Source organism: Polyergus mexicanus, unplaced genomic scaffold (assembly GCF_030449975.1).
Source record: "Polyergus mexicanus isolate NDT 795.1 unplaced genomic scaffold, iyPolMexi1.0 SCAF_6, whole genome shotgun sequence".
Lineage (NCBI taxonomy): Eukaryota > Metazoa > Arthropoda > Insecta > Hymenoptera > Formicidae > Polyergus > Polyergus mexicanus.
In genome coordinates, this window is record NW_027223326.1 from 5,922,645 (window position 1) to 5,947,947 (window position 25,303).

Genomic DNA, 25,303 nt, shown 5'->3' on the forward strand with positions numbered 1-25,303 from the left:
CTAAAAATATTCGAGAAGTTGATCCATAAGAGAATTTAATGGTGGGCAGAAAAGGACTCGCTTTTCTGCAAATCCCAATTCGGCTTTAGGAGAGGTCTATCCTGCACAGATAGCATCTCCACGCTGACATGTATTCACATGTCTAATAAAGCCCGTAAGTTTACTGGTGCTGCATTTCTCGATATTGAGGGAGCTTTTGACAAGGTTTGCCCGGAGATTTTATTAATCCTTCTCTCTAAATACGGGCTTTCTCCAAAAATTTTGAAATTCATCAAAGCCTTGACCCCCCGTAGACACCTTATCGGCTTCGCTGCGGGTATCAATTTGCAAAGCTGGGACACCACTATCGGCCTCCCTCAAGGCTCCATTCTCAGCCCCATACTGTTTAATTTATATATCGCCCTTTCATATTTTGCCTGACACTGTGGATATACTGTACTATGCGGACGATATCGCAATTTATTGCTCGGACAGCCGACTTGAGTCTATCAGGGATCAGATGAATAACGCATTAGAAAGCCTATACCAATTTTTTATAAATCTGGGGCTTGTCATTTCCCCCTCTAAGTCTAGCTTTGTAATTTTCTCAAAACTCAGGCCACGGAATCTTCGCATACTCATGAATAAACATAATTTTCTTCTAAAGGTCGGCAATAGTAATATACAGTCTTCTCCTGCTACGCGTTTCTTGGGTGTCGTTTTGGATTCTCAACTGGAAAGCACACATCAACCATGTGAGGAGTCGCATTATGCCAAGAATAAACATTCTCAAAGCTATAACGGGTATTAGGTGGGGTGCTCAACCCACGAATTTGCTTAATATTTATAAAGGTTTTATTAGACCTCTATTAGATTGGGGATATCAATCTTTCAACCCTTTAAATGAACATCTTTATTTAAAAATCAGTCGCCTACAATATGCGTCTTTAAGAGTTGCCTCTGGTCTTATGATCACCACTCTCACCAACGTCCTGTTGGATATCAATGGTGAGTTCGCGCTAGATTCACGTTGGCACGGCCTCACTTTGAGATTCCTGGCTAAGATCATGGCGAGGCGCTCGCATCCATTAAGACAGCTGATAACTGGTCTCTGTGACCAACCAGTCACCGATAGAGGTAACATTTGCTACCTGATCGATACTTTTCTGGCCCATGCTGATCTCTTTGGGCAGATGGATTCTTTTTATTTGCCGGGTTACCTCGACTTCCCATACGAATGTAGACATTATGATCCTATAATTAATACGGATTTATGATACCAGGTTGCAGCTGACACTAACCCCGCCGCCTCCTTTGAACGCCTCATATCCTCCTTTAAATTTGATGTCTCATTCTACACTGACGGATCTCGGTCCGAATCGGGCAACAGAGCGGGTTTCGCTATGTTCTCTCCGGAGCTCGACATGGAGCATAAAGAAAGAATAAATAATAACTGCACCATTTTTGAGGCTGAAGCATCGGCCATACAATACGCGGTCGATACTGTTCTGAACAGGAAAACAAGAAAATCAGTAATTTTTTCGGATTCATTGAGTGTATTGTCTAATCTCGAGAATCCGGTGTCAACGGGCATATCGCATCACGGAATTCTGAAAATTAAGAGCTCGCTCTTCGAATGTTTCAAACAGGCTTTAGAAATACATATCTTTTGGATACCCAGTCACAGGGGTATTCCTGGCAATGAAAGGGCGGATACCCATACAGCACCGCAAGATTGCAACAACATTGCAGCAACATTTTTCTGCAAGATTGCAACATTGCAGAAACATTACGAAATGTTGCTGCAACGTTGTTATGATATTGCAGCAACAGTAAAATGTCCGCCTATAGAAATATTGCAATATAATATTGCAGCAACATAGCAATATAATATATATGCAATAATGCTTTATGTATATTTATCGACATAATATCTTTAACATATGAAAAAAATAATAAGAAATTAGGCATATAAGAATCAGGATTTAGTGTGTATATAGATTTTCTGTATTATATAATAATAACGAAATTATAAATTGTAAATTTTTCGGTACACATTCGACTTCCTTCAGTGACAGAGAATATCTAAGAGAAATAAGAGAAAACTCAATTTGCAATTTTGTAAATTCACAATCTTTTTGTATCCGAAATATTCAGATATGCAAAAAGATTGTGGTGGACTTACGCATACAACAAGTTTTTTCACATCTCTCTTGTCTTCATATAATCTCAAAATTTATTTATTAAAATCTGAAATATCTTGCATGTTTGTCCATTCTTATATAAAATCAAAAATTATTATCAAATTTTTTATTTTATATAAGAATGGAAACTATTAAAAGAATTCTTAGTCCAATGTCTGAGTCCCCTGTGTTGGGATTATATATCATACAATTTAAACTAATAAAAATAGTTATTATATCTTTAATCTCATTAGCCGCTCTTTGTAAACTTTATATAATCATCGTGACTAAAAATTAAATGCGGAATAGATAGCGCAATATGCGCCGCATAGCGGTAAACAAATGAACTAGCAATTATCGAATACTTTCTTTGGAATATTTTTGGAATGTTGCTGTAACATTACTAAAGTTATATTGTAAAATAATGTCTTTGTAATATTTCTGCAACATTAAATTACAATATGCAATATTACAATACTGCAGCAATGTTGTTGCAAGCTTTAGTGCTGTATGGGTATTTTGGCCAAGGAATCCTTGCGTCTCCCTGACACTTTCCTCCTTAGTAAATGTCATTATAGCAACCTCTATTCCAAGTTTAAAGTCATATCCAAAGGAAGAGCATCGCAAACCATTCTTGCTGAGAGTCGTCATAAAGGAAAGAGATATTTTAACCACGTGCGTGACGTTTTCGCACCACCGTGGTACTCTGACAGGAGTATTAAGGAGGATCTTATTAGACCGATTATCACCTTTATTTCAAGACTGAGATCGCATCACACGCCAACGAAAGGCCATCTTTTTGATAAGAATATTTCTACCTCCGCGGAGTGCTCATGCGGGGACCCTTTCCAAGACATTAACCACATCTTCTTTTACTGCCCAAATTTGCACGAAGACTCGAACTTGCTTATCACTCAGTTGTACAGGATCGCTTCTGACATAACATTGGATATACCAACCCTGGCTTTCACAAACAATACTAAGATCCTCCGTCTTTTACACAGTTTCGCCACGAGGAATGACTTACTCATCTAATTATCGATACTTACAGCAATCCTAGTGAATGGTGTATAGATCATTCCTATGGAAGTCTGACAGCCAAAAAAAAAAGAAGAAGAAGAAGATAGCATTGTGCGATAGGCTTTACATCTGTCGGCGCGCTGCGTAAATTCGCTCCGTGTAGCATACATTTTGCATAATTTCTCACGTGAAAAGTATTACTCATATAAAAGAAACTTATACAACATTTCTTGTGCAAAATTGTCCACTTTTTAATTTTGCTACTCATATTTTTTTTTGTAAAATGGATATTTAACGAGATATCTGCAAAAGAACGAAATTTGAGCCCTATTTGTTTAATTATTCTTCTTAGGGACCACTGTACATAGAATGGTAAACTCCCCCTCCCCCGCCCCTCAATCTTTTACAAAAATAAAGATCTGTGCAAAATTTCAACTTGCTAACGTTTTTTCCAAAGTTTCGCTCGATTTTTGTCTAAAATGACTTAGGCCCTTAGGCTATTCCTATTCCTAGTCTTCATAGGTTGATGAGTGCCTGAACAGTTACGCTATGGTACTTTGTTTCAAAAGAGGAAATCCATAAAGCCATAAAGGAAAGAAGAAGACGGATGCTGGATGGATTGCATGAAAAACGCCAGCGTGGTTGGACTCTTTGTAAAAAAGAAGAATCGGAAAAACTTGGCAAGTAATACCAAGCCATTCCAGATGGTTTTAGAATTGATAATCGGGCAATGTTAATCGCATCAAACATTTTTATTAATATAATGAGCACATGGAAGTTGATACAGCGACGATGTTACGATATACTCTCGTATAAATATTCATTGCTTGTGATACTGATGGCATTTACTTGCATATTCATTGGCATAGTACATTTCGGCGAGGTTAGGACGATTATTTTTTTATGCATAATGGATTTGTACAGATCATAAGAATTAGTATTTTAAAATCTTTCTTAGTTTTTTATTTCTAAAATGTTTTGTTACTTTTTGCTTTACATCTTCTCTTTAGTACTCTATGATATTATTTACACATATATATATAATATATGTAAAAGAAATATATATGTATATCAATGTCTTGTATGTTAAGATATTTGATGAATTGATATCTTGTATTAGGTATGGTTAACATGGAGTAAGGAAAAATACGAGGCAGTGTTTCATTCTTTTAATGACAATATCTTAGGAAAATCTTTCCAAAAGAAATTGTGCCAACATGTCCCTATAGATGTGGTTTACACGTGGGTAAATGGCTCCGATCCGGTGTTCTTAGAAAATCTTCAGAAGCACATCCCTATTGTGGATCTTAGCGCTGCAGCATCAAGATTCAGTGACAAAGATGAATTACGCTATTCATTGCGTTCATTGGAAATGTATGCTCCCTGGGTGAGGCATGTTTACATCGTTACCAATGGTCAAATACCAAGTTGGCTTGATATGGATAATCCTCGGATGACCCTAGTCAGTCATGAAGATATTTTTTTAAATAAAAGTGATTTACCAACTTTTTCTAGTCCTGCTATTGAAAGTCATATTCATAGGTGCTTGGAAATATGTATGAATCCACATTATAACATAATGAAATATGCACAATATGCAACAACATTTTTGTATTTTTTCAGAATACCTGGAATCTCTGATAAGTTTTTATATTTTAACGATGACGTCATGTTAGGTACTGAAGTATGGCCAGAAGATTTTATAACTCAAGCAGGTGGACAGAAAATATATCTGGCATGGTGGGTTCCAGATTGTTCTGAAGTATGTCCATGGGCATGGGTTGGCGATGGATCTTGTGATCATGTTTGTAATACTACATTATGCGAATTTGATGGTGATTAAATAATTTTATAACAATATTGTGTGTGTTATGCATGTGATATAAATGTGTTATTTATATAAATATAATATATATTATCTATATATCATAAATAATCATTCTGACAATAATTGAATGTAGGTGGAGATTGTCAAACAATGACTATTCCTATTGACAGTGAGACTGTGAAAGAAAAAGATGATTATTCATACAAATATTTGGAAGATTCTCGTGAAAACAATAATAATGGGTTAAATAATATTTTACATAATAAAAATGTCGTTGATTTGTCATGGAATGATATACCAGTGTCCACATTTCAAATATTGCCTTTGTCTAATCTTAATACTTTTAAACCCATTTACACACTTGACAATCTCAAAAATAATAATAATGTGGAATTGAATATGCAAAGTAATGCATACATAAAATTTGACAATAGAGAAAACTATAAATCTGGAAAAGATATCCTTCAGTCTATAAATTCCAAATTTTTACAAAAAAATCCTATAAGCAAAACTGCTAATCATATTGAACAATTAAGACGCTACCATAATGATATAAATCTTGCATCATCTAACAGTTCTATTAAGTTTGGTAAATTCTCATATTCCAATCAATGGAAACACAATACACAAGGACTTGATACTTATGCGGAATCTTTACTGTATGTTAACAAGATATATAATATCGCCTATGGTCTCGAACGAAGAAGAGTACCAGCGCATATGCCACATTTAATAGATAAATGGATTGTAAATGACATGCAAGACAAATTCAAATTTGAATTTAAGAAAACGTCTAATCATAAAGTGAGAGATTCTGAAGACATGCAATTCGCATTTTCTTATTTCTATTTTTTGTCCAGTGAAAAACGAAAAGTACCCATTGGGGAGATATTTGATATGTTTGACACTGACAAATCACGGTAAGAAACAGTGAGCCACACCCCTAATAATTGATAAAGTTATTATTATTAAGATTACAAATTAATCAATGTTTTTAGAACTTTGTCAGACAGAGAAATAAGAACGCTTTTATCAAGATTATACCCATTACCATTAGATTACAATTTAGTCATGGAATTTGAAAACGCGATAACGAATTGCTCTCATGATATAATTTTATCACAAATTATTGATGTCCCGCCTGGAGAACGATATCTAGATTCTACCCTCGTAAGTATGAAGCATTTTATAATAATTGTGCGATATTATAAGCGTGATATAGCAAATAAAATTGCATTTTTTCTATTCTTTACAGCCGGTGGTTTCTAAAGAATTAATATTAAATTGTAAATCGGTGTCTAAAAAAATGCAATCGAAATTCGGCGAAAGTAGCCGGTATCCGCATGAAATAATCAAAGCCGGAAAAAATGAAATTTTTGAGATGTTGATCAGCAATGTTTCTTTAACAGTACAATTGCTCGATGAAATTCGAAGAGAACCTAAGTATGTATATCTCACTATATTGTAATGTTGCAAAATAATACATATGATATATTACATTTTTATATCATATAGATAACTTGTGTTATATATCCGTATATTTGTGAATAATACTTCTCGAGAGCTTTATAATATCATAGGACAAATGCTCCCCAAACGTGACCTTGACCTCTAAAAATTTGACCAAAATTCAAAATTTGCAGAAAATTTTCAACATTGGAGGCTTTATCAAACTTCTGCAATGAATATCTTTCGATAGAAACGGGTTTCTTCAGCTAGTTCCTAATGATCTGAACAATAGTATTTAATCCATAATCAGATATCTTCACCTGAGATTTTCTCTTATGATAAAATACATTTGAAATGAAACGATACTATTTGAGTCTATCACGCAGATATGTTTCAAATTTAAAGAAAATCATTCAATTTTAATTTGTTAGCTGAAGAAATCTCTTTCTATCGAAAGATATTCGCTGTAGAAATTTGACAAAACCTCCAATGTTGAAAATTTTCTGCAAATTATGAACTTTAGCTGAATTTTTGGAGGTCAAGATCATGTTTGGAGAGCGCATGTCATATAGTCATATACCATTGTAAAGTACTCGAGGAGTACTAACCAAAAATATAAAGATTTCTCCAAATCAAAGAAGACATTTTATTCTATAGTATCCCTTGTGAGTATATACATATATAGAGTGTCCCATTTTAATCTCCTCAGGCAAATATCTCAAAAACCAAGCCCGGAATAGAAAAATGTTTCAGACAAAAGTTGTTTGGTTTCGAGGGGGCCATAAGATGGTGACAATGATTTGACCTTGAAAAATCATTTGGAGATCATGTGAAGATCAACTTTAAAATCTTAAATGGAAACCCCCATTTTTTATTTAGTATTCTTGTAGCTGACATCGAGAGCTTTCCAAAACATTATAATAAAGTATTTTTTTATTAAGTACTTTTGGGGTTATTTTATATTTTAATCTGACATATTTTGATATAAAAAATTAAATATCTCGTAAAATATTTAGTTTTTGATAATCTTTCCGTAATACTTCTATGTACAGAATAATGAGACAAATCAATTAGTATAAAAAAAAAATTGTTTTTAAGAAAATTATTTACAATGTATTTTTTAAAACAATTATTTGTTTTTTTTGGCACTAATTAATATGTCTTATTATTCTGTATATAGAAGTATTACGGTAAAATTATCAAAAACTGAATATTTTACGAAATATTTTATTTTTTATATCAAAATATGTCAGATTAAAATATAAAATAACTCGAAAAGTACTTAATGAAAAAATACTTTATTATAGTGTTTTGGAAAGCTATCGATGTCAGCTACAAGAATACTAAATAAAAAATGGGGATTTCCATTTAAGATTTTGAAATTGACCTTCACATGACCTTCAAATGATTTTCCAAGGTCAAACCAATGGTACCATCTTATGGCCCCCTCGAAACCAAACAACTTTTGTCTGAAACATTTTTCTCTTCCGGGCTTGGTTTTTGAGATATTTGCCTGAGGAGATTAAAATGGGACACCCTGTATATATACAGGGTGTTCTAGACCACCCGTACACCCCTTTTCTTTCAAAAACTAAGCATTCTAGAGAAAAACGTTTTCAACAAAAATTGTATAGTTTTGAGGGGAACATAAGATAGTGTCATTAGTTTGACCTTGGATGGCATCGTTAAGGTCAAGTCAAGAACACCTTTAATTTCTCAAATAGAACCCTTTATTTTTTATTGCATATTCTTATAGCTTATGTCAAGAACTTTCCAAAACACTATAATAAAGTATTTTTTCATTAAGTACTTTTTGAGTTATTTTATATTTTAATCACATTGATTATCTCATATCAATCACATCTGACATTTTGATATATAAAATAAAATATTTCGTAAAATATTCAGTTTTCGATAATTTTACCGTAATACTTTTATGTACAGAATAACGAGACAAATCAATTAGTATAAAAAAATAATTGTTTTTAAGAAAATTATTTACAATGTATTTTTTTAAATAATTATTTGTTCTTTTTTGGCACTAATTAATTTGTCTCATTATTCTGTAGACTGTAGATAAAAGTATTACGGTAAGATTATTGAAAACTGAATATTTTATGAAATATTTTATTTTTTATATCAAAATATGCCAGATTAAAATATAAAATAACTCAAAAAGTACTTAATGAAAAAATACTTTATTATAGTGTTTTGGAAAGCTCTCGAGATAAGGTACAAGAATATGTAATGAAACATAGGGGGTTCCATCTGAGAAATTAAAGGTGTCCTTGAATTGACCTTAACGATGCCATCCAAGATCAAACCAATGACACCATCTTATGTTCCCCTCAAAACTATACAATTTTTGTTGAAAACGTTCTTCTCTAAAATGCTTAGTTTTTGAAAGAAAAGGGGTGTACGGATGATCTAGGACACCCTGTACACACACACACACACACACACACACACACACACACACACACACACACACACACACACACACACACACACACACACGCACACACGCGCGCACGCACACACACACACACACACACATATTTGTTAAATATATAAAAAAATGATCTTTATATACATTATTATTATTTTCAGAAAGTTCATTTGCTTGAATGATGATATGGACCCCATTCGGCATTCTGAAAACGAAATCGTTCGTGCCTTGTTGAATGATTTCTATCGTTCGTTATATCCGTTGCGAAGTAATTTTGAATTGCCGGCGCAGTATCGAAATCGTTTCTCTCATAGGCATGAGCTTCTCCAGTGGCGGGCGAATCGTGTAAAAGCTAGAAATTTATTATTATGCCTTGTGGTGTTGTTTCTTACTCTCATATTTTATCACATATTTTACCATCATATACGTAGATTATGCAGAACTCGAGAGTTGCCTACATTTCTTGTGTAAAAAATTAATAATAAATCTAAACTATATGCGTATGTAAAGTTTTATAATGGAATTGATAATTGTATATATAATATTATATAATTAAAAGATTAATATTTGTGGGAAGATTAGTATACGATAAGAACTTCCTATTTTCTAAAACTAAATAACTATATTTCTCTGTGATATAGAATAAACACTTTTTATATAATTACATTTTAAAATAAAAACCTCGAAACTAAATATGTAAACAAAAAACGTAAATAATAAATCTGAAGATTGAAAATCTACCACTTATATATACAGGGTGTCCAGTAATTTTTAATACATCCGAAGTATGAAGGTAGATTGGCTCAAACTGAGTCGAAAAGTCCTAAACTATTTTTTTTTATAACGCTTAAGGCTCCTGAGTAGTCGCCGCGGCCATATTGGAATGATGACGTCAGAAGCGAGAAATGACACGCTGAGAATTCTTGCGTGCCATTTTTAAGTAAAAAGATATTTTAAAGAAACAAGACTACAGATCGCTTTAGTATACTCGTAAAATTGTCTAAAAACTAAGCTTTTCCTTTGACAATTAATAAATAACTGTAAAATGAGTGTCAAAATAAGTCATACGGGAAAACATATAGTTTGACAGTTGTCGAAAAAAGTGGCAAATGTTCTTTTTACATAATACGATAATACTTAACTTGCTTCAAGTTAAATCAATTTTATTTTATATGAATAAATATTCGTTGTTAGATTGTATGAAAAAAGAATGAGAAAAGGAGTGCCAAGGACAAGAATTGAACCTGGGTTGGATGCGTGATAGCCACGTGCTTAATGCCCGAGCTACACCGCCTTTTCGCTAATTGATATAACGGAGCCAGATATAAGGAAAGCCATTATTTAAATCATTTTCTTGGAAATGACTGAGCATTGCGCTCTATGCCTTTGTTCAAGTATTTTTCTAATAGAGTACTACACTATAAAAGCCTTTTTTAATTCGGTGATCCCAAAGTTGCGTCCTCCCCTATTAATCGCAGGAACGTGTGCATCATAAATATAATAGCACAATACTCTAGTAGTAAAGGTTCTCATTAAAATTTTCTATTGTAAAATATTTTATTTTGTATTAATAACAAAAATAATTATTATTCTATTATTAATTACGTATATGTACGTTCTATAACAAAATTTAAAATATTTATGTTTTATGGTTATCAAAGTATTGTGCTATCACATTTGTGATACGCACGTTCTTGAGACTAATTGTAAATGATGCGCTCCTTAGTTACGATTTACGATGCGATGATGCGTTGCTACCCAGACAGCACAAGGATGTCCTTAGGACGTTCAAAGGGCATCCAGGACATACATGTAGGATATCCTCAGGATATCCCATTGTAATCCTCAGATCTCCTCTGGATGTCCTGAAGAAGAGTAAATGATAGCCGTATATTAACCTCTGGAGAATCCAGGGAGATCCTGTGGAATATCCTAAGGATTTTTATAGGATATGTTAGGGATATTTTTTGTATGTTTCAAGGAGCAAACTTTAAAATTTAAATATAAATTAAAATTATGTTTTGTTATTTACTGCCAATAATAAAAATCTAATATTAAAAATAGTTCACCGTTCTTTAATATTTGAGGCTTTCGTGCTATACATGAATATTTTAGGTTTGGCTCCCGGGTTTGAGTAGTGTAATATTTTCTAAACAATCCAATATCTGAATTCCCTATGTTGGGATTGCATCAGAAATTGAACTGATAGAAAATAATTACATTTGTAATTTCCTGTCAGTTGCTCTTTGCAAGCTTTATATAATTCTCATGACCAAATCTCAAATACGAGTTCGCGTGTCGCATAGCGGTAAAGCAACGAACTAGCGGTTGAATACTATTGTTTGTAAAGTTTTTGGAATGTTGCAAACAGTAACATTTCTCCTGAAATATTAAATAAATAATAATTTTGGATATATGAAAATGTGCGCATCAAATTCAATTATTAATATTAAACAAAATTAATGTTAACAATTAATTGCACATATATATGTCCTCTGGAAATCCAAAAGACATCTAATATTATAGACAGGGCAGATATATCCTACCGACATCCAGGGGTTATCCAGTGGACATTTATAGGACATTAATATACTTATTATAATACTTAAGATTTATAAATTATATTAAATAGCCGACACAACTAAAAATAATTATGTATGCATATTAAATTTATATAAATATATTTATAATAATAACTTAAAACATCCTACAAATGTCCTGAACCGTCCTGGACATATTCAGGATGATCTTGAGGATGTTTTGTGCTGTCTGGGTGAGGAACGAGGAATAAGAGGGGAGCTGCGAGCAGTAGGCGTGAGCTAAAAAATTCAGCCGAAAGTTACGAATAAATCCTAGTTCACTTATATGATAAGTCGTTGGACAGGGTTCTTATTCCTATCGCAGCATCTTTATTCCTATGTCGCCACCGTCAACTCGGAGTTTCACGGTGACTACTCAGGAGCCTTAATAAAAGAGTTATTATTGAGTAAAGTATGGCCAATCAGCGCCAACATTTAGCCGGACGCACATCGGTAAACCGCGCGCTGTGAAGAGTACGTCGCCGCATACTACCAGACGCGCGGCTCACCAACATGCGCTCGGCTAAAAGTCGGCGCTGATTGGCCAGATTTTACTCAATAATAATTCCTTTATTAAACGTTATAAATAAAAATGGTACAGGACTTTTCTTTTCAGTTTGACCCAATCTACCTTCACACTTCGGGTGTGTCAAAAATTACCGGACACCCTATATATGTAAATCATTTTTCTTGTTACAGTTGCATTCTCCATATCTATTTTTATGAAAAGATGAAATAATGGATATACAAGACTACAATTATCCATGCAAAGATGGACAATTTATGTGTCGGATATTTCGCGGTCCAACCATACCCTCTTGAAGTTTTGCGCACTTGTGCATCCATGTCGCTACGTTTACGATTCGTTCAGCTGGCAAACGAGGTCCTATACCTACATTTCGATATCGCATCAAGACAAATTTCGATAAGCCAGTATATATATATATATATATATATATATATATATATATATATATATATATATATATTGTATAAAGACAAAAAAACGGTAATTATGCATGTTAAGGTCCCATCCCCGCAGGATAGTGATGTTGACATATGTTGTCAAGGTCATGATCTTGATCAACATTCCGAAGGTTTCAGCCGGTGGTCGTTGTTTGTTCAAAAGTTATTAACAAATAAAATTTGAGAAGTATACTACTAATTTTCGAACAACATGTATAAGAGAATAGTGAGTTTGACCTTGACATAAAGAAAGTCGTGTTGTAAAATATATGCGTGGACGCAGTGGATTTCGCCCCCCCCCTACGGGGGGGGCTTTATTTCCGGCAGATATTACCTAACCCAAACCAAATTTTAGTTTTAATTCAGAAATAGGTTTGGGTTATATCTTCCGAAAGTGGAGGCGGAACCGTCAGCGTCCACGCATACATCTTATAACACGACTTTCGTTATGTCAAAGTCACTATTCTTTTATACATGTTCAAAAATTACGCTCAAACTTTATTTGTTAATAACTTTTGAATAAACAACGACCGCCGGCTAAAACCTTCGGAATGTTGATCAAGATCATGGTTTTGACAACATATGTCAACATAACTATTCTGCGGGGGTAGGACCTTAATATGCATAATTGCATAATATGCATAAACCTGAAAAACTACCTGGTACATTTAAATGGCATGTAATTTCTCCAATTTTTTCAACATCAAAAAATGGACTTCCATCGCTATTGGCGTCATCAGTTTCACAGAATTTCTTATCGATTGTGTCATCTTCATTCTTTGTACAATTATTGCTGATCAAATCGTCGTTTTTTCGACTAGCCAAAGATTCAGTCTTCTTTTCATAATTAGTAACTTCCCTTTCGAACGAACTATTCACCATTAGTTCTGTCGATAAATCGGCTACAAAAAAAGTATTTGAATATATAAATTAAACTATAACAAAATAGAAGGAGCTCATAGCCGATAATATTCATACTTTTCGATGAGACAATTTCATCCTTGGTCATTAATTCCGAATCCAAATTAACATCCACGTCGGTATCTTGACTATTTATGGAGCAAGTGCGATCGAAAGAACTATTTTCACACGCGGAATGTTCTGTCACATCTTGATCGCATGTATTTTTCTTGCTGCCGTCGCAAGCGAGTCCTGCTAAATATCTAATATTCGTTTCGAACATTATTCAAATGATTGCATATTAGATTATAATAGCTAGAATCAGAGATAAAGTTGGTGCGCTGCCGCGATAAATTCTTACTTGTATGTCTCCATAAATAAAGTAAGCGGTATCATCGCAGATCCTCCGTCCGGTTCGTGGGTGAACAATTGACAAATCATAATCATTGTCTTAGTGAGATTAGTTCCAAGAAGGCCCACCGCTATAGCCAGAAATTTTTTCACTTGACACGTGCGTTGAAATTTTCCGATCAATACAATCGCGTCGAAGTCTTTTCGATCCAAGCAGAGACAATCCCAACGATGCGAAACTATCTCAATGGGTAGCGTCTTATTGTAATCTTAAAGAAGTAAAAATTAATAAAATCTTAGGGTAATTATTCAGTTTAGCAGCCTCACCTCAAATATCGATAAAATTATATTCATTCGACGCGTTTTTGCAAAAAACGAAAGAGTATATTTTTGACAAAACGAAAGAGTATAGCAGAGAAAAATGTGGCTCTGCTCCGCGAAGTGAGACATTAATATTTAAAGTTGATGACTATTTAAATTACAACACCTATCATATTGACAAAATGCAGTGACATGCGCGTCTCGCTCAGTATGACAGGTTTTGTAACCTAAATAGTCGTCAACTTTAAATATTAATATCTCACTTTGCGGAGCAAAGCGACACTTTTCTTTGCTATATTCTTTTTCGTTTTGTGTAAAAACGCATCGAATGAGCATAATTTTATCGATATTTGAGGTGAGGCCGGTAAACTGAATAATTTCCTCCTATATTTATATAGCAATATATGCATAGACATAGGCCGGTATTCATAGTCAGTTCTTATATTTAAGACCGTCTTAAGCACAATCTTAAGATGCCTTAAACCAATCACAGAGCCGTATTACCATCTTAAGACATTACTTAAGACACGGTCTTGAAATAAGAACTGACTATGAATACCGGCCATAGTATATCTAGACCGAATGTTTACCTTTATTTAAGGAATGGGGGTAAAGATGCACGTAGAAAAGGACATACTCTGTTTCGTGCTCCTTATTGCGTTCTCTCTCGTTCGCACAGAGCATAGCGCTCTCTTTCGTCATGCTACGTGCAAGCGAGAGAGAACGCAAAGGGCACGAAACAGAGTATGTCTTTCGTGCATCTCGGTTCCTACTCCTCAACACTCGGTCTAAATCAAGCGACGCGGCAGCGTCGCGACGCCAAGAAAAAATTTGTTCCAATTTGTCAAGGATTTGCCTATGTACAGGGGCCGCGACGCTACCAAGTAGCTTATCCGCAATTTTAGGTCTAGTAAACTTTCGATTAAGATATTTTTATAATTAAAGCGATCACATCGATCATCAATTTCGAGTTTAAAAGTGCCCCGTGCCAAACTGATCGACTTGTTTTGAAATTAATCGTGAGCTTTACCAGATAGACCTGGAACGAGAAGGATTAAAATTAAAGTGACATACAAATACTTGACATGCCCAAACTGAAATAAAAATTTCCAAAGGATTATCAGAAAACATTTACAATATATTAATAAAAATATATGACTTATAATGCGACACGAGCACGCCAAGTTTCTGTATGTCACTTTAATTTTAATCCTTTTCGTTCCAGGTCTATCTGGTAAAGCTTATGATTAATTTCAAAACAAGTCAATTAGTTTGACAAGGGGCACTTTTAAATTTGTAATTAATGATCGATGTGATCAACATTATTGCAGTAAGGGTTAAATAGTTTTATAATGTACTCTTTATAATAAAATCCGCGATATAATTGCTATTTTATATATTATATATAATATTTATTTGGGGGGGGGGGGGGGGCATAATAGCATAATTTTATAAAAATAAAATGCATTTTAATTTTCTCGAGAGAATCTATAATACAATATTTCTATAAATGCAAGACTGATTTTATGAAACAAATACTATTTTAAATTACAAACTCTCACAAACTGTAATGCTTCTATGTACGATTTGGCTAGTTAACTTGTTACGATTTGGCTAGTTAACTTGATTTCATATTTAGTTTTGATTTTTTAAAGATTTTTATTTTTTAGAGGAAAATCATTTTTTAGTTTTTTATTTTGTATAAAAATTATTTTTCAGAGAAAAATTTTTTTAAATGTTATTTTCTAGGAATAGATATTAAACTTTTTTTGCATACAAGTTGGGATTTTTTATATACTTGGCGTTTTTTTTTTACCTTTGTGAGGTTTTTTTTAGTATACTATTATCTATGAATATATCTCTCATAGCATTCACATTATTTTCAAAATTGAAAAAGATATATATAGTGTCCCAAAACTATTGACTGTCTTTCTAATAACAGATTCTTTGGCCAATTTAGAGACAAGTTTTTCTCGGCGAAAATGGTCGAAAAAGAGAACATCTTTATAATTAAATCTTAAATTAAATTTCTATTAAAGTAAACCACCTGAAATTAACTAAAAAATATAATATTTTAATATATATTTTATCTCCATAATATCTAATGTGCTAGAAGCTCTTCTTTTTCAATCGCTTATAACTCGAAAATTATATTTGCCTTTACGATTTCGCTGAGAAAAAAAATTGTCTCCAAATTAATCAATGAATTCGTTATTAAACAAATATCCGATATATAAAATTATCTGGGCACGCCTTGCATGAAATTCGCATATCGTACTTCCAAATTGTCGAAGCAGTACTCTGAGAAATCCCATCGTTAAGCCAGAGACTGTACTTGGCGGTGGATACTCAAATCGCGATTTGACCGGCGGTTCTTCGCCATCAGCCAGTGCGCGAAAGTACGAACCGGACCACTTGAGAAGATCATGAGGCTGCGTGCGTATTGCGGCTTTACAAAATTGTTTCAGGATCATTGGTAACTTGGCTGGCACCGCAATTTCGCGTTCGAATAGCGGTTGCTCGACGAAGGACGACATCTTTACATATACGCGATAACGTTCGAAATGCGTTTATTGTTATGCTACCGCGGGTACTCTCGTCGTCCAGGAAACGTCGATAACGGTGTTGCGTCAAAAGTGCAAATACCTAAGGTTCTATAACTATGGAGATACAACTGCGGGAAAATAATAATCTTGCATGAAAAAAAAAACAAAAGAATAAAATAAAATTTCTTTGCGTACGATACTTTGTGTTCAATTTTTTTTTAAACTTGAATAAGTTTTAAAAATTTTGTACGATACATTATCTATCCAGGCTGCGTTCTGAAACATCACCCATGTGAACACGAGCGTCGTTCTATCTTTGTTATTTATTGAGAGTTGAATAAAGATAGAACGATACTCGTGTGCAATAAGGAAAGAATCACAGGAGAGAACATATCGCTAGTGAGGGTAGATTTATCGCAAACGGTAGTAACCATAGGACATAGCATGGTGGAAAGAAAGTACTTTCTTTCCACCATGGGACATAGTATATCTGGACCGAGGCCGGTATTCATATAGTTCTCTCTCTCTCTCTCTCTCTCTCTCTCGTTCTTATATTTAAGATCGTCTAGAACCCATATTACACTACGGATTGCGGACTCGATTGCGGTTGGGGTTTCGATTGATAGTTGCGGATTGACCAATCAACCGGCAAGCTGCTTTGCTCTGATTGGTCAATCCGCAACTGTCAACAGTAACCCCAACCGCAACCCGTAGTGTAATACGGGCTTAAGTCATAAAACATCGTCAAGTCAGCCATTTTGCTCAAGCCCAAAGTATAGTCTTGGATCGTCTTAAGATATTATTCAACCAATAAAATGGCCGTATAGCATCTTAAGACCATATTTGAGATGATCTTAAATATAAGAATGGACTATGAATACCCGCCCGAGTGTTGAAAAGTGAGGGCCAAGGTGCACGTAGTAAAATACATACTCTGTTTCGTGCCTCTTACGCTCTCTCTCACTCGCATGTAGCATAGCGAAAGAATACGCTATGCTACGTGCGAGCGAGAGAGAACACAAGGGATACGAAACAAAGTATATCCTTTTCTGGATCTTTACCGCCACTCCTTAAATAAAGGCAAAGGCCCTGCGCACAATAGAGAAAATAATAAAGAAGAAAATAAGGAATAAGAATAAAATATTAAATATTAGGAGGAGCAATTTGGAATTATTTTACTTTAAACAAGGAAACGGAATGGATTAACGTATAATGAAATAAAAAAATAAAAATTAGGAATAATTAATTTATTCCGTGTCCTTGTTTAAAGTAAATTAATTCCAAATTGCTCCTCTTAATATTTAATATTTTATTCCTATTTCTATTATTCTCTCTTGTACGCAAAGCCAAACACTCGGTCTAGATATGCTATGTCTATGGTAATAGCAGGATTGGGAAAGTTACTTTATAAGGCTGGATTCACACCTTGGCAGAAAAGCAGAAAGCAGAAAAGCAGAAGTCAATCAGAACTTGCGCTAAAAAAGCAGAATACTGCTTATTTTCAGCGCGAGTTCTGTTTGGCTTCTGCTTTTCCAGCACGAGTTCTGATTGGCTTCTGCTTTTCTGCTTTCTGCTTTTCTGCCAAGGTGTAAATCCGGCCTAGGGGCGCATCCCGATGGAGAAAGAATAGCGGAACGGAACAGTAACGGAAAAAAATCCAGATGGAAGGTAACCAATTAGAATGATTCCGTTTCAATTCCGTTCCGCTTTTTAATCAATAGGTTTCCCAAGACACGGAACCATTACGGAACGAAAATATTTCTAACCTCATCCATATAAAAAATTCACGAAATGTCTACTCAGATTCATTTTGCAACGTACGCTTTTGGTCACAACGAAGTAAATAAAAAGCAATGTCATCGTACGTTATTATTATATGTAAAAATATTATTTTATATTTAACGTGACACACACTTATAAAATAGATTAAGTTAAATTATTCTTATTACAAATTTAAAAAATAGATACAATTATATGTGATATATTTTAATGATTTGGAGAAATTCAAATGTGGATATTGCGGCTGGATTGTTTGGCGTAATAAAAATAAATAAATTTCACATGGTGCACTTATTAAATTTTTATCTAGTATTTCTGTATCTTGAGCAGTGTGTTCCTCAAAATTTTTAGCAATATTTTCTTTCTCGTATGTATATACCCCATACAGCACTAAAGCTTGCAACAACATTGCTGCAACATTGCAATATTGCATATTGCAGTTTAATATTACAGGAATATTTCAAAGACATTATTTACAATATAATTTTAGCAATGTTACAGCAACATTCCGAAAATATTCAAAAAAAAGTATTTGATAATTGCTAGTTCATTCGTTTACCACTATGCGGCGCATGTTGCGCTATTTATTCCGCATTGAATTTTTAGTCACAATGATTATATAAAGTTTACAAAGAGCGGTTAATAAGATTAAAGATATAATAACTATTTTTATTAGTTTAAGTTATATGATATGACCCCAACACAGGGGACTCAGATATTGGACTAAGAATTCTTTTAATAATTTCTATTCTTATATAAAATCAAAAATTTGATAATAATTTTCTAATATGCAAGATACTTCATATTTTAATTAATAAATTTTGAGATTATATAAAGACAAGAGAAATGTGAAAAAACTCGTTGTATGCGTAAATCCACCACAATCTTTTTGCATCCGGATATCTGAATATTTCGGATACAAAGAGATTGTGGATTTACAATTACAAATTGAGTTTTTTCTTATTTCTCTTAGATATTCTCTGTCAATGAAGAAAGTCGAATGTGTACCGAAAAATGTACATTTTATAATTTCGTTATTATTATAATACAGAAAATCTATATACACACTAGATCCTGATTCCTATATGCCTAATTTCTTATTATTTTTTTTCATATAAATATATTCCCAGTAAACACTAGATATTCCTGAAATATTCCATTCGTATTCCAAAAGTTCCGTATATACCGAAATAGTAGAGAAATGTTCACAGAACGTTCAAATAATCGTGAAATATTCAGAATATTCTATGAACATTACTTGTATGAGCAATAAGGAATATTCAGTGTACATTTTGGTATATGTATGGAACATACACAAAATATTCCATAGAATATTAATGGAACCCTCTTGGATCAATCTTATTGGACATTAGTGAAAACCGACGTACGTACGCATCTCATTACCTGTGCGCGCAGCGACTACGTCTGTGATTGGCTGACTTGCATTCACGCATGCGTAAGCCCATATTGTATGCATATCAGGATCTGATTGACTGAGCACGTGCATGTGAGAGGAATTGGTGCCGGTATTGCCGGTATTACGGTGGTTCATACCTTAGATTTCATTACCAAGAAGTATCAAACATCTTCAAACAAGGAAGGTAAATTTGCAGTTTTTGTAAGCGCTTTATGTTATACTGTCAACAGTTGGATGAGTCTGCTGAACGCTTATTTGATACGAAACGCATCTAATCCAAAGAACAGAGTGTAAGTTATATTTATAATTTTGAATAAATAAATCATATTCATAAATGAATACCATCTAAATAATTTATAAAACCCTTTCTTAAAATAATCTTTACTGTATAATATATCACTCTGAATATATGATGGAATATACATGGGATATGTTCCGAATGTTTTTCAAGCATGTCCTGAGAATATTTTTGGAATATTCAAAATATGGATAAAAAATGGAACATTGCGCGCTTATCTGAATATTTCTTGTACATTCTGTAAATATTCCGGAATGTTTTGGAATATTCTTCGGATGTTAATTTTGGATCGTAGGAACATTTTATAAATATTCCAGGAATATCTAGCATTTACTGGGTTATGTCGACAAATATACATAAAGCATTATTGCATATATATTATACTGTTATGTTGCTGCAATATTATATTGCAATATTTTTGTAAGCGGACATTTTATTGCTACTGCAACATCATAACAACATTGCAACAACATTTCTGCACTTTGTGAAATCATTTTGTATCACGGCAAACAATCCAGCCGCAATATCTATATTTAAATTTCTCCTAATCAATAAAATATACCACATACAATTGTATCTATTTTTTAAATTTGTAATAAAAGAATAATTTAACCTAATCTATTTTATCTCATACAGCACAGAATATTGCAGCAACATTTGCAACATTGCCGCAATGTTGCAATGTTACTGCAATGTTGTTACAACGTTCTGTGATGTATGGGATAAGTGTATGTCACATTAAGAGGATGCCGGATTACCGACAGAACGCGAATATTAGTTATTTTGCAAAATCTTTTTGTTGATTATAGATATCAACAAATCCTTTTCCATAATTAAAGTATATATAATAACGGAGTGCGGAGTTCACGATTTCATATGAAAAGTGAAAAAAAATGAGAAAATTACAGTTTTGTTATCGGCTTCTGCGTCAACATTTACTTAATATAACAAATTTGTAATCTACACGTGCCTAATCAGTAACTTCGCACTCGGCATTTCATCAAAGAGTATAAGTGAACTTAGAGAAGTGAGTTTAGAAGCTTTATAAAAAAGATTTTGCAAAATAAAATTTTCGTGCATATGTGTGTGTGCGAAATCGAGGCTCAAGAGTAAAACAGAGCCGTAGATTAGTTGCGTGATGTCGCGATAGATGGAGTTGCAATCTTATATGACAAGCAGACATAATCGTACCATCTTTGTTTCTTTCATGCATAGAGAGTAATATACATGTACACACTTATTGCAGTATCTTTTCTCTCTCGATCATACGCTCTGTCTCTTTCTAATCGCTCGCTCGCTATCTATTACGTATCGCGTATCGCTTAGCTTCATGCTTCTCACATATTCACTTACGCGTTCTCTCGCCCTTTTCTCTCTCTCTCTCTCTCTCTCTCTCTCTCTCTCTCTCTCTCTCTCTCTCTCTCTTTCAGCTCGTTCATTATTATATTTTTTTATTCATTTATTCCCATTATTATATTTTTTTATTTGCTCAACTATTATTCTTTCTATTCTCGTTTCCCTACATGATAAATTTATTTATTTATTTTTATTTTATAAAGTATAAATGAGATACACAACAATAAGTTATTTTCTTTTTCTATTTAACTATAATTAAATACAACACATGTACATAGAAAAATACACATAATTAACTACTTTTTCTATTTATAATACACAATATCTCATTTATATTCTATAAAATAAAGATGAATAAATTAATGATTAAACTAATAATTATTATTATATTGGAAGACGAGAATAAAAAGAATAAAAGTCGAATAAATAAGAGAATATAATAATGAAAAAGAAAGAATACAATAAAAAGAAAGAGCAGAGAGAGAGAGAGAGAGAGAGAGAGAAAGAGAAAGAGAGAGAAAGAGAGAGAGAGCAGCATGAATGAACGTGTAAACGATTGTGCGAGGAGCATGATATATATATACATATAATCTTTATGACAATTTATTATTCATAGTTATATTTAGTAATTTATAAATGAGAAAAGAGAATTTGATATATTTTATCTTCTTATGTTACCAAACATTTGCATATTTATATAAGCTTGCCTATATTTATAGAAAATAAACTTTTTGTAAAGCAAAAATTTAGAAATTTAATTTTTGTCGTAAAATATTTATGAATAATGGTTTTACCAGGTATATAAATATGAAACCGGAATTTGCCCATAGATGGCCCTAGCTGTCAATGTAGTTACCGTCAAACCGCGTCATTGGCGCCATTTTCTTGTTTTGACATTTAATAAAAATTTTCAACTCACAACAATACAAGTTTCATACAACAGCATAGTTTTTAATAGCGTTGAACATGTTGAATTTTGTGCCTGGAAACTACGATTTGCGGACAGCATTGATTTTCTGTTACCATTTGAAGAAAACTACTGCAGAATCGCATCGAATGCTTGTCGAAGCTTACGGTGAGCATACTCTTGGTAAATCACAGTGTTTTGAGTGGTTTAAAAAATTCAAAAGTGGCGATTTTGACGTGAGAAACGAAGAACGTGGAAGACCACCGAAAAAGTTTGAAGACAGCGAATTGCAAACATTGTTGGATAAGGATGACGCTCAAATGCAACAACAACTCGCGAATCAATTAAATGTGACACAAGAAGCCGTCTCCATACGTTTGAAAGCCATGGGAAAGATCCAGAAGATGGGAAACTGGATTCCACATGAACTGAACAAAAGACAGCAGGAAAACCGAAAAACCACTTGCGAAATGCTGCTCGTCAGGTATAAAAGAAAGTCATTTCTCCATCGAATTGTGACTGGCGATGAAAAGTGGATATATTTCGAGAATCCTAAGCGTAAAAGATCATGGGTAATTCCAGGCGAACCATCGACTTCAACTGCAAGGCCAAATCGCTATGGACGGAAGACAATGCTCTGTGTTTGGTGGGATCAGAAGGGTGTGATCTATTATGAGCTGCTAAAACCTGGCGAAACCGTTAATACTGAACGCTACCGATAACAAATGATCGATTTGAATCAAGCTTTGCGTGAAAAACGACCAGAATATCAAAAAAGGCAACACAAAGTGATTTTGCTTCATGATAATGCACCATCACACACAGCAAAACCGGTCAAGGAAACGATTGAGGCGTTTAGTTGGGAAATACTTTCGCATGCAGCTTACTCACCAGACTTGGCTCCATCCGATTACTACTTATTTGCATCGATGGGACACGCACTTGCTGAGCAGCACTTCACTTCTTACGAAAATGTACGAAAATGGCTCAATGACTGGTTTGCCTCAAAGGAGCAACAGTTTTTTTGGTGTGGCATCCACGAATTGTCAGAGAGATGGGAAAAATGTATAGCTAGCAATGGGCAATACTTCGAATAAAATATTTTTTATCATTTTCATACAATAAACGTGTATTTTCTATACAAAAATTCCGGTTTCATATTTATATACCTGGTATATATCGAATTAATTTTAATCAATACGAAAATAATTTTTTTATTCGGTTAGAGAATATTCATTTATAAAGATGCGTATTTGTTTTTATTATCCCGCGATATTTGTAGCATGCATGTATGTATGTATATATCGGGGAATAAGTCGACTGTACCATGCACACACACGTGCAGGCAGGCACACGCGATCATGTCAGTGCACGGCAGATACTCAATCGCGCGTGTTGTGTACATACGCGTAACAAGAGATTACCGCAAAAGTACGCTCAACTGTTATAACGCGTTATAACGCGTTGAATTTAAAAAACGAGTGTTATGTTTTTGTAGTGTGGTTTTAATAGTGTGTCCCCCCACATACTGGGACGAAAATATAACTTTCGAGAGACGCTTGCCCGCAGACATTTCTTAAAAAAAATAAGGTTAGTAAAAAAAAGTTAGTATATTTATATACCATAATTTTAGAAGGAATTGTTTTAATGTATACTATATACTAATATGTTGTAGATATTATTTAATTTTATTTCCATGCAGTCTATACAAAAATAAAAATATGATAATGTAATATTATGTAAAAATATAATAGCCCAAATTTTCATTTCATGAACCCTGATCTCGGCCGAGCTACTCCGCGCTCACGAAAGCGGACCATTACAAGTTTCTCAATTATTTTACTACATACACATAGTAAGTTTTTATATAAATAGATAAATAAAAAAAAAATTTATACGAAAATATAATGCCCGAGGAATTTACATTGTGATTTTCAATGACTGTCATTGTTTTAATTATATATCTTGTTTACAAAAATATAATTTATACGAAATATTTTAGTTAAACATCAATATCAGAGTAAAGAAGAGAAAGAGAGAAAAATAAGGAATGTGAGATGTATTTCTTCTATATCAGACAACATATTGCTAACTAAAATATTGCGTATAAATTATATTTTTGGAATAATTTTTTTTAAATTTATCTATTTATATAAAAACTTAGTATGTGTGTGTTGTAGAATGATTGAGAAATTATATCTGGAAAAGATGTGATTACAGTTATAAAATTTGTATTTTAGATTTTTCAGATTGCATCGTTCGGAGATAAAATTATCGATAAAGTTATATTTCCCTCTCTATATGTATGTAGCAGTATCTTATATATTTAATATATGTATGTGTATGTGAGAGAGGTCACCACACCTGGCTACAAGCAATAGGATTCATCAGATCATCTATCTGCACTTGTAATAGCGCCCGAGCTGCACTATGGATGGACGCGCTCGGTTTTAAAACGGATTGTATCTTGAAAACTGAAAGCCTGCTCATCTTGATCCTGGGCTCGTTTTAAAGACGAAGATTTCTACTTTTTTTAAGATTTTTTCAAAGAAAATTGAAAATGTCTAAATTTGAGAAAAAACGATTTTTATTTTGTTTTTCAAAAATCTTAAATAAATTTTGACATTAAAAAAAACTGACATTATAAGATTAAAATACTCTCTTATAAGGGAATAAAAAAATTTTTCGAAACTATTGTTTGTTTTTAAAAATCGGAGTAGTCTATTGGAACTTACCGGCTTACCTTTGAAGTTGGACGCGGGTCCAAATGATAAAAATTCAAGTGCCTGTTAATAGAGAGTCCGTTGGTTCGCGAGTCAAAAAATTTGGGCAACGATTTTACTTTTGATAAAACTACAATTTGTGTAAATTTCAGCATAATCGGAAAACTTTGAAAATTTGAGTGGATCACTTCATAAATAATGCCCCATATAGAAACAACACAAATAATAAAACTGACAAAGATATTTAGCAAA

The 25,303-nt window shown here is 33.4% G+C and overlaps 3 protein-coding genes across 5 annotated transcripts in view; 2 read left to right on the forward strand and 1 right to left on the reverse strand.

Moving 5' to 3' along the window:
* Positions 1-1,256, forward strand: part of LOC138934337 (nuclear factor related to kappa-B-binding protein-like) — a 12,180-nt gene extending 10,924 nt beyond the window's left edge. Inside the window, 3 exon segments of the mRNA XM_070297961.1 lie at positions 90-204; positions 647-783; positions 908-1,256. Of these exon segments, the coding sequence (XP_070154062.1) occupies positions 90-204; positions 647-783; positions 908-1,256 (601 nt within the window).
* Positions 1,257-2,784: 1,528 nt separating this feature from the next.
* Gnptab (N-acetylglucosamine-1-phosphate transferase subunits alpha and beta) lies at positions 2,785-9,613 on the forward strand. 3 transcript variants are annotated; one of them, XM_070297312.1, is made up of 7 exons: positions 2,787-4,065; positions 4,303-4,724; positions 4,806-5,017; positions 5,144-5,930; positions 6,009-6,180; positions 6,266-6,453; positions 9,070-9,612. In XM_070297312.1, the coding sequence occupies exons 1-7, from the start codon at positions 3,913-3,915 to the stop codon at positions 9,377-9,379; spliced, it is 2,244 nt and encodes a 747-aa protein (XP_070153413.1). In that variant the 5' UTR covers positions 2,787-3,912; the 3' UTR covers positions 9,380-9,612. The 3 variants fall into 3 exon arrangements, with proteins under 3 accessions (XP_070153412.1, XP_070153413.1, XP_070153414.1); XM_070297313.1 differs by having other exon boundaries at positions 2,789-3,862; XM_070297311.1 differs by having other exon boundaries at positions 2,785-4,065; positions 4,303-5,017; positions 9,070-9,613.
* LOC138933979 (uncharacterized) lies at positions 8,807-16,602 on the reverse strand. The gene is made up of 5 exons (XM_070297314.1): positions 16,304-16,602; positions 13,715-13,973; positions 13,432-13,616; positions 13,113-13,355; positions 8,807-12,379 (listed from the first exon to the last, which is right to left on the reverse strand). Exons 1-5 carry the CDS (start codon positions 16,560-16,562, stop codon positions 12,246-12,248), a joined length of 1,080 nt encoding a protein of 359 aa, XP_070153415.1. The 5' UTR covers positions 16,563-16,602; the 3' UTR covers positions 8,807-12,245.
* Between the last annotated feature and the right edge of the window lie 8,701 nt (positions 16,603-25,303).